We start from the raw sequence: 19,981 nt of genomic DNA on the forward strand, positions 1-19,981 counted from the left end.
AAGTGGCAGAAGTTCGTCTTGCCACACTCAAGATGGAGGCCTCGGCTTTTCCCTCAGGCTCCACTCTGCGAGCGAGTCGTCCAAGGGTCAGCGCGGCCCGGGCCTCGCCCCAGCCCCAGACCCGTGTGGAGCTGGGATCAACCCTCGGGGGAGGCGGTGGGCCCTGCTTGCCGTAGGAGCCCAGGGCTGGCTGCACCTGTGCCGTGGCACTGCCTGTGCTGGACAGACACCTGGGCACCCCCTGGCACAGCCACTGAGGAGTAACCAAGAGCCACCCCAAGGCGGAGAGCTGGAGAGCGGGCGCCAAGCTGCAGGGCAGAGTGTCTGTGCCGGTCCCCCTGTGCTGCCCGTGTGCTCGGGTTACTTGGGCGGTGGGGGACAGCGCACCCCTGCGGTGGAGGAGCAGCGGCCGCCACAGGGCAACGCAAACGATGGCTGATAACGAAGCCGTAGGCCTGTGTCCGTGCACCACGCCTGGCACTGGGCGTGTGCTGGGCATAGATCTGGGCACCACCTCAGTTAAGGCGGCGCTGGTAGCAGAGACAGAGCAAGGGCCAGTTGTGACCCACAGCTGCTCCAGGGAGACCCAGGCACAGGTTGACAGCCCAGCTGCTGGCGCACAGGTGAGAGATGGGGGTAGTGCTGCCGTGTCGCTCAAGTCAGAGGCGTGTTGCACCAACACAGCTTTGTGCTCCTGTGTTATGTCGACTACAAGGGTGTCTTAGCATCATTTTAAGGCCTTGCAGGACGTCGCTTGGCTCTTTCGGGGAAAAAAGTGAAAAGGAATCAGAAGTTGGTGGTGGCAGCGTTGGCATGTGCGTCTGTATTTCTGAAATCTAATTTAAAATTCTTCTCTTGTGCAGTATGAAAACACCAGGCTGCAGAAGTCTGTTTGGCGAAGGGTCAGTTTTTTTTAAAAATTAGTGATTAGGTACCTGAATGGTTGAGTCAAATAAAGACCAATTAAGTGCTGATTAGTGTCTTGGAATCAGTGTGTGCTGGTGGGATATCCATGTTGATCCCAGGATACTTGCAAGAGAAAGTGGATGAGATAATATCTTTTATTAAGTTGGTCCAGTAAAAGCTATTATGCCATCCACTTTGTCTCTCAACTTTAGGCAGTGAAGCCTTAGGAACACTTTTTCTTCCAATATTTGAGTTTCAAAGCAGACCGCTCTGACCACTTTCTGAAGTGGCACCATGGTGGTTGTTATAGTGAACTTGGCTCTAGTATGAGTGAGTGAAATGGACAGGCCAAATCCAAGTTACATACTTTGCCTGAGAAACTGAAAAACAGCAGAAAGCCCAGATACTTAGCTCTTCTACTGATCAGAAAGTTGTATGAGATATGTTTCAAATATAGGAAAAAAAACTAAAATCTTTCCTGCACTTTTTGATGCTGCTTCTCTGGGAACAAAGGCAAACTGTCCTTAATTATTTTGAACTTTTTTTTGGGATATGATCATTAACTTTATCAGAGCACTGCTTAGGTAGGGTATGGTGTGTGAGGAATAAACAATGAGATACTTTAATCTTAAGGGACATCTGACCCATTGTGTCTATTGAAACAATACTGTGAAAAACATGGCAGAAAGAGAGAAGGTACAATCTTCTGTTGAGGGATTGGATCATAACAAGCCCATTGACTTTGGAAGTAGTAAAGGCAGGTAATATGGTACTGTAGTACAAATAACATAATAACAGCAGGTTAGGAGTCTTATGCAATTAAAATTGTATATTAATATAATAGCGTGGAATTAAACTATAGTTTCTTATGTGTATTTAGCCACACATGATTTAAATTAGTGTGTTTTGAGACTTTGAACTGTATAATAACTCAGTAAGTCAGTAAATATTGTTAAGCCAAGTAATACATAGTATTTACTTCTAACTACAGTGTTACTGCTTAAGTAAATACAGGTATGTCCAAAGTTGCAAGCATCTCCACATACAAACAAAAGCTCTCCTTCCGCCTTAGGCAGCGATGTTCTTAGCATTTATGGGGCCATAGGCAGTACTATTGAAATAGTGTCCCTATGTCCAATGGCAGCCCTGGGAGGAGGTAGGGGAATGTGGAGAGAGTGATGGCTTTCCAGAGATGTGATTTTTATAATCTTCAGCAACACGCTAATGAAATATTTTTAAACCAGATTTTAAACTAAGTCCTATTGACTAACACGGTAAATTCTGAAATTGGCAAATGCCTGTGAAATGGCTTCATAACTACTTGGCTCTTTCACAGGCTCAGTGGTCTGCTACTATGTTCTGGCAGAGATAGGAAAAGGAGGGTGGACCTTAAGACCCAGCGTTGGCCCGAATTTTTAGACTCCTTATACTGCTGTATATTCTGCATATGGATAAGGATGTCACTGGCGTATGAGTAGCTGGCAAGAGGCACAGGTGAGCGGCATAAGTGTGGGCTGGAGGATTCTAGAGGATTAGGGGTGGTTGTGGATCCAGTGGCTGGAAAAAAGCATTGCTTTGAAGGGGAAAGGACCACTTCTTCTCAGCCTCTGGCTGCATGACTGTCCCCTGCTCCTCCAGAGTCCTCTGGCTCACACTCACACTGCTCATCACCTTCTTGTGAAAGGAGGCTGGGTGCAGCCCATGGCAGAGTGTGTGAGAGGGGGCTGGGGTCAGCCACAGGAGCTAGACCAGAGCCTGCCGAAAGAAGGTGACGGGGGATGGATAGAGGTGCCCTTCAGAATCACTACCGACCTCCTCATCTTCCTCTAATTAAACCTGCCTTTCCTCAAGAATCAGCATTCAAAGTTAAATAAAAAACTAGTTCTACTGTTTCTCATTGCAAATATATAGTATTTCTGCTACATTATGGGTTAAATAGGCTTTTGTGGGCTATCCTGGAAACGTAACTGCCATTTATAGCATTGTTCATATGGGGAAAATGTGTTCTGAGTTCCAAACAATGGACTTACAAACAAACTTTTGGAAAACAGTCTGTTCATAAACTGGGGACTTCCTGTACCCTCTAGTAGATGCATGCATAAATTCTCGTAGATTATGTCTCAACACCCTTATATCTGATTTTATGGTTACAGGGAATGGAGCAGGATGTCCAGATAATAATAAAAGCCCTGAATGAATGCCTCGAAGCTTTTCCGCAGGAGCACCTTCAAAATGTTAGTCGTATTGGTATCTCAGGACAAATGCATGGGGTTGTGTTTTGGAAAACAAATCAAGGTAATGTCTGTTTTTTGACATGTTCTCTCAGTGCTGTAACTGGATAATTTTGTACCTGAGGCAAGAATCTAATATTGTGCCCCCTCATGTTTATAAATTCACAGTAGTTATTTCACAGAAAAAGGGAACATAAATAATAAATGCTAACAAAAACATAACATTTATTATAAAATGAACAAACTAATGCGGCTACCTCCCTGTTACTATTCAACGTTTATTACCGTTATGAGGCCCTCATGCATGCTGACAACCTGAAGACACCAGCTCTGTAAAATCTGTCTGGGGGTTACCAAAGCAATGCAATTGAGGAGAGCACCTTGCCTGCCCAGGATAAATGAGCAGAGCAGGAGGCACACTAAGCACCAAGCTGGTTGGCTGGCACAGATTACATTAAGTGAGGGAGGGAGACAGCAAACTGGACATGTGGCCTGTAGGAATGACCCTGCCACAAGTAGTTACTGGGACAGATAATTGTTTGAGGGATTGAGGCAAGGAAGGGGTTGAGCTCTGTTCCCAAGTGGGCTCCTGGGAAGAAGCGTAAGAATGTTATCTGTGTGCTGGCACTAGAGAGGGGGCGTTACCTACCCCAGAGCCTAGAGCAGGGGTCTGCAGCCAAAATAGTGAGAAGAGCCATTTTTTTTCAAGATCGGGTATGAAATCAATACTTCAAGAGCCACAATGCATGTGAAGATGAGACAGTCCTTAATAACTAAAGTCAAGCCGTACTGTTGTCAGTATCTCCTTTATTAGGGGAGGATGTGCTGGTAGCTCAGCCATCCAGATGTTGCCACATCCTCCTTTGCTCCCAGAGAAAACTCTGTCAAGGAGCTATGTATATCCCATGGAACTGGAAGGGACCTGGAAAAGACATCAAGTCCAGTCCCCTGCACTCCCAGCAGGACCTATCACCATCCCTGACACTTTTTTATTTATTTATTTTTTTAACCTAACCTGCCCCAGAATCTTGAAAGGCCCCTCAAGGATTCAATTCACAACTCTGGGTTTATAAGGCCATTGTGCTATCTTGTATGTGGGGAGAGGCAGAGAGCAGGTATGACAACATAGGGCTTTCTCTCTATGTAGTTCTGTGCAAACCACTTGTAATATCCCAAGGAATCAGTATTAGGCACTGAGGTGTAAAAATTGGGGAGTATCTCTGTAAATAGTACATCAGTACACCGGTGGTGCTCCATGTTCTCTCTTTAACAGCCAGCCAGAGCAGCAGTGTGTATATGTGACTAGGCCTTACATGTGAGATGCAGTAAGAAAACGGTTATTTGAACTCCCCTGTGCTGGTGTAGCTCCTTCATATGCAGGTTAATAGGCAGGGAGATTAAGTGAGTCACAGGAAGAGGCATCAGCCACACCCAGCAGGAGGTAGCTCAGGTGACACTGGTGCCTGCTTCCCCCTCACGCCTGCTGCACAGACGTACCCAGGCAGCTGAGCTGCAGCCAGGAGGGCTGGCTGAGTAGGCTGCGTCCTCCATGGATCTGGGCAGCGAGTAGCTAGGGCAACAGGTAGTGAAGATAAAGAGGAGGGAGTCAGGGGGCAGACTGACCCCAACCTGCTCCTCCCCTCTACATCCATCCCAGTCCCCCAGACCCAGTTTCTTCCCAGAGCCCTCCCCTGCACTCGGCAGCCCCTGAAAGACCCAAACCCAGCTTCTCCCTGGAGCCCTACTCACCCAGCAACCCCCGATACCCCCAAACCCCACTCACCCTGCAGTTCCCTGGCATCTCCACAAACCCAGGTTCTTCTGCAAGGCGCACTCTCTTGGCAGCCCCGTGGCAACACAAACCCATCTTCTCTCCCAAGCCCCACTCACCCGGCAGCCTCCCGACACCCTTATAAACCTAGCACCTCTCCCCAGCCCCACTCAGCTGGCAGCCCCTGATGTCCCTACAAACCCAGCTGTCCCCCAGCCACTGAGTGCCTTCCCTCTTCTCCGTCCAAGACATCATAAATCCAGCACCGCCCCCAGGGCAAACCCATCTTAGCTACCTAATGACCCCCCTGTAGCTGGTGTCTTTCACGCAGGTACCTCCCACCTCCCCCCACATCCCAGAGCTCCCACCCAGCCCCTCCGCTGCCCTCCTTGCCAGCACCAGTTTCACCCACTCAGCAGCCCAGCATGGTGCAGTGCTGTGGGGATGTGATGCCCCGAAGATGCAGACCCCGAGTTTCTGGGCTGCGGGAGGGGCAACGCAAGCACCCACAGCAGCTGCATCTTGGACAGGGTCTGCAGGACTGGAGTGCTGTGCAGTGTGGGTCCTGCTGCTTCACCCACCCTGGGGAGGCAGCTGCAGAGGAGGTGCAGGGCGTGCAGCCAGCAGCCCCCGCTCAACCCCCGCCCCCACTTCCCCCTACTCAGGTGTTGCCTGACCTGGCAGAGCTGGAGCTGCAGCCGCCTTTGTCCCTACAGCAATGAGCCCCTTCCATTTGAGGCAGCACAGAAAGGCAGGACAGGGCAGGGGGGGAGCGGAGGAAGAGTCAGCCAGAGGTGGCAGCGTAACAAGCTGCAAATGGCTCTTAAAGAGCCACATGTAGCTTGGACTGAGCCACCAAGGGGGCTAGCTGTTTTCCCTGAGGTGTGGCACCTGAGGCGAGTGCCTCAGTCACTTCCCCTTTGTTACAGCCCTGTGTTCTCTCTATATATTGTAGTTTAGAAGCTAAATGGCAGAAGCCATGATAGACAAATCTGTTGGTGCTGGAGATAATTCAGGGTTGCCAAACTTCAGTAAATTTACAGACAGTCCGTTTTAAAAAAAAAAATTAGCCGAAATTGGACGTGTCCATAAAGAGGATTTAGAAAAAAATTAGGTGTCCGTAAATTTTGGAAAAATGCAGTAAAATTTCAAAAAACAGCAATTTTTCTATAGCAATTAAATTTCTTCTGTGCTGCTTCAGCTGTTTTACTGCAGAGCAGCAGAAATTGGATGTTTTAGTTTATTTAGCTCAATGGTTGAAGTGACATAACGTGAATCATGTGCTCCAGGTGATATTATCATCTACATTGTCCCTCCCTGTTAGTGTCAGCACATTGCCAATTTATGTAATTTAATATTGTTTGCTGTTAAAGTTAACAATGTCAAAACATAATGAGAAGACTGAATATAGTATAAAAATTTGTCCATAAATTTTTCCCATTTTGTCCATAAATTAAATTCCTGTGGGTTGGCAACCCTGAAATAATTGTTAGTTCTGGAATAATTTGTTGAAAACTGTAATAAAACATCTTGCGGTAAAATGAAATATAATCAGAAAAAGTCCTGCTAAATAGCCATTTCTCCTTAATTGTAGTAGACAATCATTTACATCCACTCATTCCATTTAACCATGTTATTTGTTGACGTAGTAAGGATCTGATCTTGTGTATCCTTTTGTGAGCAATCCAATGAAGCCAGCAGGACTATTGACAGGAAGAAGTTTTATAGGGTTGGTATTTGGTAGGGATTGGTCTTTTACAATTTTCTGTCCATTGTCCTCTGTTCGTTAGCAAATGAAATGTGCTTATGGAACACGTTACTCTTTTTGTCCCATTCCCCCAAGAGTCATTCTACTAGTTGTTGCCCAGTGAATTGTCTGAATACTTTCCAGTAATTCCTCTTCTGTAGCGAGGTTGCTGAGTCTTGCTACGAAAAGTTAGACAGAATGACGCTTTATGGAAGTATACTTCACATTACCCATCCTGCTTGTGCACTGGAACATTTTTTTTTTTGTGAATACTCCAATTTGACAGCAGAATATAAGGAATGACATTTAGTGAGATGTAGTATTTAAATTGATATCAGGTATTTTTAAAAACCCCAGCGCGTGAAATTAAATGGATTTCCAATAAACTGTAAATGACACATGCACAATATTTTTATTGCTGCTGACTCTGTCAGGAAATGGAAATGCAATTCCGCATGAGTAAGTAGTTGTAGGCTCAGCATCCAAGTCACAAGCAACCAAATCAACCTCTGTGACTGACTTACTTAGGCCCCGATTTTGCAAATACTCAAATGTGTAGCTGCATGCAGGATGGGATCCTAGATTGTAAACTCTGTAGGGCAGGGATTATATTGGAGATTTTTCTTAGTTATGCTGGTGTAAATCCATTGAGGTCTGTGGCGTTACTCCAGAATCTGGTTCTGTATGTTTATCCCACTTGTAAATCATGATACACACCTATGTGCATTAATGTAAGTATTAAATAATAATGTTGAACTTCTGAGTTGATGGAGAGATTTTGCTGTAGAGCACAGAACTGATTTCCCGCAAGTACTGGTCATTGTCTGTCAAATATTGGCAGGATCCCAGTTGCTTTAAGTGATCGTGAACTATTCATTACTGTCTGCAATTTTATTTTAAATACTAAACCATTACCAAGGAGTATATCCAAGGGCTGATGGATTCATGGGTCTGTTGCTTACTTTCTAGCTGTCCCATGAGGGCTGCATAATAAAACCTCAAGAGTCCATCAGCCACACAAATTCTCATGAGGAGATGCTTAATATTTCATTTCAGAAAGCCACGTCCCTTTTTGTTTTAAATTTCTGTAAGCGACAAAATGAAGGAGAACATTTGTTTGCACTCACTTTGATTAGATTAAGTGAAAACGCATACTCTGTGTTTCAGATTATATTTTTAATGGCATCCTTTCGGGTTAGCTTTGTGGCAACTACTACTTCTTAGAATACATTTTAAAACTAAAAAAAATAGTTGCAGTGGAAATTACAGTGGAAGTACACTTAAAGGAGCAGTGATCACAAAGGAGAGGAAATGAGAGAGAAATGGACTTTGAAAGCTTCACATAATACTTTAAATGTTACTTTTTGTTTCAAGTTGTTTGTGTGAGAATGGAGTTCAGGACTGTACTGAATTTTCACTTCAGGTTAGTGGAGACCACTAGTCATTGGAGAATGATGCTTTCTGCCATACTTCGCATAAGCTCCCCCTCCACAAGTGTGCCTTAACTTCTGAGGGTGAGAGCCTCACTCACACTGTGGCTCCTATATCAGTGAGGATAAAAATCTATTGAAAAAAATGGGATTTGTTTTTAACTTTTTTAAAATCATCAATAAAATACTAAATTTTTCATTTAAAAATAAGTTACAATTACATCTCATCACAAACATGCTATACATACACGTATAGACTCATAACAATGAATTAAATCTCCAATTTGTCCCTTCTAGCTACCAGCTCTTGCTGCTTTAAAAAGTCTGGGTTTTCAATTTCAGTTTCTCAGCAGACAAAAAAGGTAATGTGTGTAAACAAAGACAGAAGATGGATGGGATTGTTTTGTTCTGTGCTTATGTGGTGATGAACCCTGGGCAAACACAGCAGACAAGTTAGTTAAGAGGCAATGTTAGGGACAGAGGCAATATACGGGAAAAAATGAGGCAGCATAGAAGAGACAATAGAGTGGACTAGAAAGGAAAAGGGAATACATTATACAGCTCATGCACAACTTCCTGTGTTCCCCCACGCTTTTGCCACAGGAAAAGTGTCATGGCTTCTGGACATGAGAGAGACCCTATCTGGGAATATTTTGAAGAAATTCATTCCATGGATAAAAAAGAAAAACGTGGTAAGTGTAAGCAATGAAAGAAGATGATTCAGGGCCGAGTTGGAAGAATGAAACATCATAAAGAAAACTGCTTATCGGAGAAAATGACGTGGATTTGGCTGGACCAGCTTGTTAATAACTTAAATAATTGACTTTGCAATTCATCATTCTTCAAGACTCTTTGGCCACCTCTATACTACAGAGATCTTTGAAAATATGGTCTTCCTGAAGACCTTCTTTTGAAGGAGTGCATCCACACACAAAAAAGCGGATCAAAAGATTGAGCAGCTCTTTCAATATACAGTGTCCACACAGTCCCCACTCTTTCTAAAGAACGGGTCAAGGATCGAAAAATCCAGGGCTACGAGGACTGCTTCTTTGTAAAAAGGGTCTGGAGAACATCTACACATGCTTTTGTGTGAAAGAAGCTTTTCAAAGGAGGTGATCTCCCTGATCTGGGAGCACAAGAGGCTTCTGGAAGAAGAGACACATTCTTTCAACTTCAGATTGAAAGAGCGCATTTCATGTGTGGATGCTCCATGTGCTAAGAACAAGTGATGGATTTTCCAAAAGAACTTGCTAGTGGAGATGCGGCCTCTGTGCCTGGTAGTAAAATATGATTCAGAGGTGACTGGTGTGGGGGTTCCAGGTGGGGCACTGGTCACGTGCCTCCTCCCTGCCCCTCCCTTCCTCTGCTCTGCCTTTTCCACTGCCCATGTTCTGCCCATGCCCCACACTTACTCTTCCTGCAGAAGCACAGTGCTTCTTCCAGTGAGAGCAGGAGCAGTTCCTTCTCTCCCCAGAAGTGGCATGGTCCAAGAGCAGCACAAGCAAGGGAGCTAGGCCCACTCCCGCGCTCACCAGAAGGGGCATAGCACTGAGGGGCACGTGCGACTCCTGTGTAACTTCCATGCATCACCATTAATTGATTTGCCAAATAAATTCCCAAGCTTTTTGCTGTGTTGGATGTTGCTAGAAAAAAAACCAAAACATTTAACTTAGCTAATGTTGGTGGGTTGTATAATTTGTTAACTAGGTTTAGAATCTATTACCCAAGTATACAGTACAGAAAGCCGCAGTAAGAGAAATCTAGAGTTGCCAGTTGCAACTGTGTGGCCACAGACCACAATGCTGATGCTATGAGTCTGTTCCCTATTTTACTTCAGCATAACTCCGCTTTTCCAAGGGAACCCCATTTGATACTAATTTTCTCAAAAAAGCAGAAGTGCTAATGATTTCAGTGGCCTTTACTCCAACATGAAAGGCACTGTTAAGTACAGTCAGTCTTAGCTTTGCTGGTGTTTTAGTTTAAATCAATGATTTTGTTTTTGGTGATTTAAATTGTGTTTTTATGCTATGTGTGACATCTCCAGCACAGGAGCTGTGGAAGATAGCTGTACAGCTGCTGTCCTAGGACTCCTTCACAGGCTCCTGTGTAGGGAAAGTGCTGGAAGGGGTTGGGAGGGCCCAGGAGTTAAGCATCAGCATTCATTGCTTGTGAAGATTCTGGGTGGCTGCCATAATTTAAAGTGGCCTCTCCAGATGGCCTAGGATTGAGAGGCTGTAAAGATGGTTTAGAGGCACAGCACAGAATCCTACTTTTTGTATTTAACAGGAAAAAAGTGGGATTACCCTGGTAACAACGTTAAAAAGAATATTGAATCAGCATTAATCCTAGTGAAGGCGTTTGCTCTTTTCGGTGAGGTCATATTATAGCATAAGGATGCCATCTACTCTTTACCACTTGGCAGTTATATTCCTGTAGATCAGGACTGGACAATAATTTTTGGTGCGGGGGGCCACTCCAAGATTTGGTAAGTGGTCAAGGGCAGCCTTTTTCTATGGAAGGGTGTAAGATTTGGATTAAAAGGCTGGGAGGGCCAGATTCGGCCTTTGACTGCATCTTACCTCCCGTGCTGTAGATAGTTCATCTGGATTTTTCAAGCGATCCTATAAGTGGTACGTTGGTTTAAAAATGGACCCAATCCTGAGCTATCTGTTGTATGGAATTGAGCCCAGCAGTGGAGCTAGTATAGCTATTTCTAGGCTAGAAAATGACAAATCCCAGTCACAGTGAAGTGAACGATGGATCGTGGGGCAGAAGGTTCATTGTGATCATTGATTTTGACAGCTTGCAGAATGCAGGCCATGCAGCTTTTGTAAAATAATTCCTAGGGCAGATCTTTTAGGAAAACTTTCAATTTTTGTAAAATTGTCAATGTTGGAGACTCCTTCGTGACACTGGTTGAGTTTTTCTAATGATTAATTTATTTCACTGATTTAAAAAAAAAAAAGTGCACCTTACTTCCAGTCCAAGTGTATCTAGCTGCAGCTTCCACCCGTTGGATTGTCATTTTATATTTTTCTTTGATAGACAGAAGAGCCATTTGTTCCCCATACCTACAGACTGTAATCAAATATCCTCTTTATTCTCTTATTATTAAGCTATGTAGATTGATGTCCTTGAATGTGTCACTATGGCCATGTCTACACGAGCCCCAAACTTCGAAATGGCCACGCAAATGGCCATTTCGAAGTTTACTAATGAAGCGCTGAAATGCATATTCAACGCTTCATTAGCATGCGGGCGGCCGCGGCACTTCGAAATTGACGCGCCTTGCCACCGCCCGTCTTGTCCCCACGGGGCTCCTTTTCAAAAGGACCCCGCCTACTTCGAAGTCCCCTTATTCCCATCAGCTCATGGGAATAAGGGGACTTCGAAGTAGGTGGGGTCCTTTCGAAAAGGCGCCCCGTTGGGACGAGACACGCAGCGGCGAGGCGCGTCAATTTCGAAGTGCTGCGGCCGCCCGCATGCTAATGAAGTGTTGAATATGCATTTCAGCGCTTCATTAGTAAACTTCGAAATGGCCATTTGCATGGCCATTTCGAAGTTTGGGGCTTGTGTAGACATAGCCTATGAGGTATTTTCTACTAGTCCTTTAATTGGGTTTGTGGCTCTTTTCTGAACCCTCTCTGATTCATCAACATCCTTCTCAAATTGTGGACGCCAGAGCAGGATGCAGGATTCCAGCAGCAGTCACACCAGTGCCAGATAACTCTGTACTCCTCAAGATTCCCCTCTTCATGCATTTAAGGGTTGCATTAGGCCTTTGGGACACCTTATGGGGCTGGCGGCTCATATCCATTATGACCCTTGAATCTTTTTTTGAGAGTCGCTACTTCGCAGGAAAGAATCCCCTCCCCCACTTAAGCATACCATATGTTCTTTGTTTTTGACTGTCTGTATTTGCATTTAGCCACATTACAATGGATAGTTTTGCATGCTGTTCTAACAACCTATGAACCCATTTCTCTGGGTGCTTAATGTTTCTAGTGGATCGTGTTGAGTCTCTCTTATCTCAGTCATTACCTGAACCTGTATGTATGGATATTATGGGTAGCAGGACAGAGCTGAAATCTTTGGGATTGCTTATATTTTGTCTTTACCTCAGGGTGACTGAGTTTGCAGCAGATTATGCGGGGCTGGAAAATGAGTATTGGTTTGACCATAGGCAGTACTGGCATATATTCGGAAGCATTAAATGTGTTACTTTGTAGAATGATATGAATCACAGAAGTTTAAAGGTGCCAAACAAACTGCAGTTAGTAAAGTGGTGTATCTCAAATGCTGCCTATTTCAGGTTGCATATGGGCAGAGAATGGAACTGGTCACACATTTGAGCCTGGAGAAGTCAGTCATCTGATTACTTGGCAAGATGGCCGCTGCAGCAGCAGTTTCCTCACTTCTCTTCCTCAACCCCAGTCACATCTCAGCTTGGCTACAGGATTTGGGTGTGCCACAATCTACTGGTATTTGAAGAACAGGTAGAAGCACTGTAATCTCAGCTGTTTTTGTTAGATTGTCTGTATCATGCTGTTGCATTAGCAGTTTCATGTCTGGAATTGAAGATGCAGTCAGCACTCTGGCAGAAGGCTAGTACCCTTTCAGGGTCAGCAGCTATGTATCTTTATGTGCCTCATAATGCACCAGCTGAGGAGACTTGTGAGATGAAGCAGAGTTTCCTTTTAATCATAATATTATTTAGATGGCTGAAGATAATTTCAAAGGGAAATATTCAGCATTAACCATATATAACTAACTGATTTTGTGATATTCTCCCACCCTTATAGTTAAAAATACTACAGAACACTTATGAAAAGAAACATCTCTGGTTATACGTGAAAGGAAAGAATCATAGAATACTAGGACTGGAAGGGACCTCGAGAGGCCATCGAGTCCAGCCCCCTGCCCCAATGGCAGGAACCTCATTAGTTAATACAATATGAATCATGTAGTTGTGTCTTATGCATAGTTTCTGTGTAGATTTATGAAAATCTGAAATATGTTGGGAGATTTACTTTGGGTCAGTTCCTTTAATGTGCTATGAGAACTGGTCCCTCTTACACAGTAAGCAGCCCTACCAAACCTCTAATGAGGTTTTATATGTGGTTTGCTGATTTGTCACATGCTTTGCATGGGACATAGTTTTTCACTTACAACTTGTCTTCAGCTATGGCAGGGTGTGGAATCCACAAAATCTTTGCACAGATTCTGAAATCGTTTAATCGTCAGTAAGTTATTACATTTCCCAAAGTTTCACCATCTTCTGCATCAAGTAGGAGTTCAGTTTGCTTTCGTACCTCCCAAAGTCTTTTTAGATGGTATCTGGGACATGGTTGATCTCTCCACACTCATTTTTATACTATATAGACTAGCACAGTTCCCTCTCTGTTACTATTAATCTTTATACTGTTATTTTCATCGTTATTACTTTTGCTTTAATGCATATATCGAGGATCACAATTCAACTGGATGGAATTAAGGTTTTTTTCTCAGATGCTCCAAAGCTGAGAGCAGGATTTCTCTGTGCAAGTATGCTGCTGTTTTTCTCTTTATAACTGGCTTTGCTGCTGTGTACTTTGCCAAAGAAAACTCCAGTGTTAAAACTGTTTTCCCCCATCACCTGGTAGGAGTGGGTATTGTGCATTGTAACACACCATAAAGCCAATTCCATGTTAAAACTTGGACTTGATCCCTTAGGCAGTCTTTAACGTTGGTTCTTTGCTGTTTTGATTGTGGTACTCTCACTCTGTGCTTCTATTACTCCAGAAAACTTCAGAAACAAATTTGTCTTTTATAAGGAATACACTTACGGATGAGACGGTGACAATGTAGCATTTTACTAATATTAAGGAACCTTAGGAGTTACTTCTTATTGTCTTTACTTAATACTGCTCTGTATTGTTTGACTTCCATGGCAAAGATAAAAGAAAGTAAATACCTACTCTGTTTATTTCCTTTCATAGGCTGTTAGGAATTCAGCAATCCTCATCTGCAACACTGTAGTTATATTTTATTGCAAAGTAACAATTCACTGAAGAATACTACACATGCTTTTCAATTTTTCTTCAGTAAGCAGTGTTTTTGTTTTTCCCCAGATGCTCACTGTTAAATCATTTTTACAGGAAAGCAAAAGTAAGCTATTCAGAATGTTTGGAAATGATCTAATTGTATGTACTGTTGGCTTCCAAACGAGGTAGTAATTGAAGTGTTGGAGGTAGATGATAGAGATGGCTGATATGTTTTAGTTGAAAGTTGTTTTTAATCCACAAAGAATGCTTTTTTGTTTATTTTTTTTCAATTGAACTCTACTTTTGCAGGGAAATATCTGATTTCTATACAATTTTTTAGCTGCCCAAAATTATTTTTCCTTAATTCTGATTTTTGGTTATTCTATGAAAACCCAAAAGTCTTGAAGAAAAATTTTGACAAAAACGTTTTTTGTAGAATTTTTTTGTGGGGAGAAAAAATGTTCTCTAACCAGTTCTATTCTAATTGTCATTTGTTTTCCAAGGATTTCTCTCTCACGTGATTAATATATGTTTCCAGAAGTTTTTTTTTTTTGTTTTTGTTTTTTCTGACATTTCAAGTTTTGTCCTGAATATTGACTACAGAGACAGTTGGTAACTCAAGCAGCTCTTTTGTTTTTGTTTTGTTAAACAGTCCAGCTTTTCTGAAGCCTTATGATGCAGCTGGTACTATCCAGGACTATGTGGTTGCCATGTTGTGTGACTTGAAAAGACCATTGATGTCCATCCAGAATGCTGCCAGCTGGGGATACTTTAATTCCAGAAGTAGAAGCTGGAATACTGAGATGTAAGTGACAGTTCTCCAATCAGTTTCATTGGTGTGAATACTCCTGTTTTATGACTGTAGCTCAGATGGGGTGATTGAAAGCTGCTTCCTCTGATGGTTGTGTGACCTGTGCTGAATGCATGTGTGTGTCTCACTCCAGTTTGTGCTGGGCAAGTACATCACATAAAACCTCATTGCAGTTGGCACTCCCTGACATTGCTATTTTTTGAATCCCTAAGAAAAGGCATGATTGGCTGGTTTAGGCAAACGGCCATGGATACTGAATATTCACTTCCTTCCTGTAGGTGGTCTCTCTAAGGTGTGCCTGAGATGCAGTGGTGGGACAGAGCGGTCAGCTTGCACAAGTGCTGTCCATGCTATAGCTACATAGTGGTTAAAGAGCATTTCACTCCTCACTGCCTTCAGCTGAGCTCTTTCATAGCATTTAAATTCATATAAAATGTCATTTAAAAGGTGTCAGTCTACCAGGAGTCTGATGAGACAAGAGTTTTATTCTCTTTTTTTAAAAGTAACTTGCTCTTTCAGGGGGTGGAGTCCAGGGCCCTTATACATTGCAGGGATCAGTTTTGGCCATGATTCTAGTGTGAAAAGATCTTCTAACAGTGAAGGTAAAATACTTTCTTGCCCCTTGAAAGGGTAACAGAAACTTAGATTTGCCTCAGTGAGCTTTTTCTAACTTGAAGTAGTGGTTATAGTGAGGTCCTCTAGACACACATTGAGGATTGTTAACTAAAACAAGCTCCTTAAGAAAGCAGGGGGTTTTTTGTGTGTGTTTGTTTTTGGTTTTTGAACCCCCTCCCCCAGCACTGCATGAAAGTTTCCCTAGAGTCAGTGATCTTTGGCACTTGAAAATGGGTTGTTTCTGTTATCTTGATTGTCCCTTATCATTCTGCTTGGCTATGTGACTTTGGTGATTTGAACATGTGATGCATGTGTTGTTGCACATGATGCTTGCTGGATCAAATCAAGTGTAAATGTAGGTAGATGTATTTATTCTTCTGGGGTATCCTGTACAAACTTGTGTGTGTTTCTAGCCAACATAATCAATGAAACTGTAAGTCTGAACTTGTCCAAAGCAGAGGTAATTGGGTGGACAAATGATTCTGTAAGCTCAGCAGCCACAAGCGCAAAGTCAGAGATGTTCACATAGCCAGGTTGCATGCTATCATGTTGACTAATCCACCTGCATATTTTTTTTGGTTGCAGCTTGAGTGAGTCTGGCTTTCCCATTGACTTGCTCCCTGAAGTGGGTGACCCTGGTGGCATTGCAGGGAGGATGCCCCGTGACTGGCATGGAATACCAAAAGGAACGGCTGTGGGAATTGCACTGGGAGATTTCCAGTGTTCTGTTTATTCTTGTATGACTGAGAGGACTGATGCAGGTATTATTATACAGCTGGGACACAACAATTACACTGGAACTCAGAGTTACAACCATTCAGAAGATTGTTATGGTGGTTCTTTCAAAATGTTACAACTAAACACAGACTTCAAACAGATTTGAAACTACTATGCAGAAAAGATTATGCTTTTAACATCTTAATGTGAATGAAACAAGCACAGAAATTGGTTTTTTATCATGTCAATTTTTTAAAAAAATTTCCCTTTATTTTTAGTAGTTTGACACAGTAGAGTATTTTTTTTTTCCTCCCCATCTCTGTTACAGTCTGATTGTGCACTTCTGGCTCCAAATGAGGCAGTGTTTGACTGGTCATTTCATAACGCTGGTGTTTGTAGCTCTGAAGTTCAATGGTAAGACCTTTCCATAGGTCTGAGTACCATTTTCTAGCCTATGAAAGGACTAATGAAGTTTTCCATCAGTAGCATGGCACTCTTTTCCCTGACTGTTGTTCCCAGTTGGGTATTCGTATTGTGCTCAGCACCATGGTGTGTGGATATCTTATTTTCCTCTTTCAGGGCGGTTTTCTAAATGTCTACATCTTTTCTTTCTTGTGTTTATAGTTCTCAATATCAGCACCTCTGCTCAGCTGACAGTGCCCATGCCCCTGAGATTCCAGCCGCCAGAGACTCCAGATTCCTTGTCAACTGTTGCCTATTTTCCCTATTTTGATGGTAACTATCTGGCAGTGGCAGCATCACTCAATGGAGGAAATGTATTGGCAACATTTGTGAACATGCTGGCACGCTGGATGGCAGAGCTGGGTAAAGTATTCTGGGGAAAAACAAAGCTTAAAATGGGGGTTAGTCAGCAAGATATGAGGGACCAAGCCAAAGCATGTATCTTGTACAACAGAGGTTTTCAGCTGCGGGGGAGGGGTGTGTGTGCAGACTACGCCTAAGATTTCCAAAGGCATCTGCGCCTCCATTCAAAAAAATTTATGGGTCTGAAAATAAGCTGGAAAACCACTACTGTTGTGCACTGGGCATTCCCACTGCAAAACTAGAATTTCCTGCAGCTATTAGGGGACACAATGGGAGCAACACTAAACGGAGTCAACTTTTTGATTTGCATCTGGGTGGTAGTTTTTATTCTTTTTTCCCAAGCACTTAAGTGAGCGAGAATATTTTTGTGGGTTCCATTTCAGAATCAAAAGAAGTCAATCAGTAATTTCTCTGTTCTTAGAGTTTAGAAAGTGTGACCTGATTATATTAATTGCCTTGAGCTGCAGTTTTCACAAAAGTGTAATGCTTAATGGCTTCAAAGAGCCAAGTTTAGTGCTGTATTATGCAAGACAGTCATGTTATTTTCCTAAAGTGCTTTGAAATGTGTTGTTACGACGGCTGTGGTAGCCTTCCCTTGGGATGTCTCAGTGCAACCGTAAATTCTAAAATCCTTCCAAACAATGAGTGACCTTTCCACTGTCAGCACAGGAGGTGAACACTATGCAGATTGCCTCTCTTAAGAAAAGTACTTGGAGTGAGGAGGTTTGTATTCCTGCAGAAGTGATCTCCTTATGGGCAGGAAATGCCGAATACAAAGAGTTCTGTTGAGCCATTGAAACAGCACCCAGCATCATTATCAGACTTTAAGTCTCTAGTGTTTGTCTTTGACAGGCGAAAGGGACATGAGGTGGACAAAATAAGTAACACCATTTTCTTTTGTCAGGGTATGATGTACTCGAGTCCAATATCTATACACAAATGATCCATGCAGCTTTGGCCCAAAATGATACCAGACTCTCAATCTGCCCAACTGTATTTGGAGAAAGGCACATGCCTGAGCAACTGGCTTCAGTGACTAGTATCTCTGCTTCTGATCTCTCTCTGGGTCACGTAACCAGAGCTTTGTGCCATGGGCTCATTCAAAATCTGCATTCCATGTTGCCATTTCAATGCCTGAAAGAGGCCGGAGTGAAGAGAATTCTGGGAAGTGGAAGTGCCCTTTCCAGGAATGAGGTGCTGAAGCAAGAAGTGGAGAAAATGTTTCCATTTCCTGTGATCTATGGGAAGGACGTGGATGCAGCTGTTGGTGCTGCGCTCGTGATGCTGCACAGAAGAAATCTGTAGCTCAGGCTTGTCTGATGTAGTGTTTTTCTGGACATATCAACACTTTTTGTTTCCTCATCATTCCTGATGTTGCTTTTCATCTACTGTCGTACTCAGGCTGGAGAAGAACAGCTTGTGTTAATGTCCCGTTCTGGTTCCAAATGTATTTGGGGTCTGTGTGTCATTCCTAATTTTGCAATGAGAGCCAATTGTTATTGCATGAAATTTGACTCTGTGAGGGTAAAAGATCCATTATGTTTGGGTTGAAGCTAATACTTCGTCATTGGCTCATTTTCCTGTTAGGGAAAAAGCCTGGCAGGGCTCAGAAAAGCTAGTGCCTGTGGTACTGATATCAGTAGTGTTGAAGCACAAGACTTCTCTGTGTTTAGGCGGCTAACATTCAGCTTTATTGAATTCAATAAGGCAACAGATGAGCCAAACTGGACACCAGTAAAACCAGGTCCAGCAAGGCTTCTTGATGCAGCTAACTCTAGTATTTTATACCCTTACGCAAGCAAGTCCAGAGCCTGAGGCAATTAGAGAAACATCAATCATTTTCAGAGAGAAAACTGTTATCAGCAAGGAGGAACAGGTAATAGGGAGTAAGAGCCCCAAATCCAAACAGTTCATTAACGCATTCCACTTAGCTCATCCTCCCTGCCATTCCCAAATAGGTGAGGAATAGTTCAAGCTCTTGTGTACGTGCAGAAATAAGAAACAAGAAATGGCTTCTATGTAAGATGGCTTCTACAGAAGCTCTTGTTTAGAGATGTTTGGGGGTTAAGATAGCTTTTACCGTATGTATATGCATCACAGTGGGGCCTAGAGCTGCTACTGTTATACAGGTCTTGCAAATAAAATAATAATTTCCATATCTTATGCTCCAAAGAGTCTGTCTCTGAAGGGTTGAGCATCTTTTTGGCTTTTAAACATATAGGAGGGAAAGTTATTTTTGGCATATAAGTTGCTTCTGATCTAAGTGAGATTCATGACTAGCTCATACAATGACTTCCATGCTTATGCTTCAGAGGACAGATTGTTTACCAGACAGTGCTCAGGAGGGTATTTCTCTCATGTTGTAGGGCACAATTATTTATATTTTTGTATGTGTGGAGTTGAGCTTCCTCTGAAGCATACAGTATTGGCAGGCTATTTGTTTTAATGGTTCATTGGGCTTTTCTTTCATTTGAGAGAGGTTATAGCAACACTCCTCATAGGTGGATTCCCCTCTCTTCTTAATGCAGTGTGATTGAAGTACAGTCAATTGCTACTAGGGAGAGGTAAAATGTGGTCATGTTTGTCAGCCCAAGAACATCCTTTCTGGTCTCCTTGGTATGTTCTATTTTCAGGAATTCATAACTCTGTATCTTGTATAGTGGAAGCAACTGAGCATTGACATAGTAACGTGCAGGCTGGAATATAATCTTTTTTCAGTTTTGAGCATTGCTTATGTGAACTTTTCATAAGTCGTTGGGTTTCTATCGTATGTGCCGTGATCCTAAAGCACCTTGCTGATCATTCTACCCCTTCTTTATTTTAAGGTGAATAGATTTGTATGTTATTTCATCATCCAGGAAAAGCTGAATGTGAATTTCCTTAACTGGGGGAGAGAAATGGGGAG

General features: G+C 42.9%; 1 protein-coding gene across 2 annotated transcripts; it reads left to right on the top strand.

The window, feature by feature from the left end:
• Positions 1-91: 91 nt before the first annotated feature.
• SHPK (sedoheptulokinase) lies at positions 92-19,575 on the top strand. Of its 2 annotated transcripts, none has more exons than XM_075013365.1 (7): positions 92-623; positions 3,060-3,201; positions 12,398-12,581; positions 14,761-14,913; positions 16,120-16,295; positions 16,876-17,076; positions 17,981-19,575. In XM_075013365.1, exons 1-7 carry the CDS (start codon positions 432-434, stop codon positions 18,379-18,381), a joined length of 1,449 nt encoding a protein of 482 aa, XP_074869466.1. In that variant the 5' UTR covers positions 92-431; the 3' UTR covers positions 18,382-19,575. The 2 variants fall into 2 exon arrangements, with proteins under 2 accessions (XP_074869466.1, XP_074869467.1); XM_075013366.1 differs by having other exon boundaries at positions 16,876-16,986.
• The last annotated feature ends 406 nt before the right edge of the window (positions 19,576-19,981 follow it).

Source organism: Carettochelys insculpta, chromosome 19 (genome assembly GCF_033958435.1).
Source record: "Carettochelys insculpta isolate YL-2023 chromosome 19, ASM3395843v1, whole genome shotgun sequence".
NCBI lineage: Eukaryota > Metazoa > Chordata > Testudines > Carettochelyidae > Carettochelys > Carettochelys insculpta.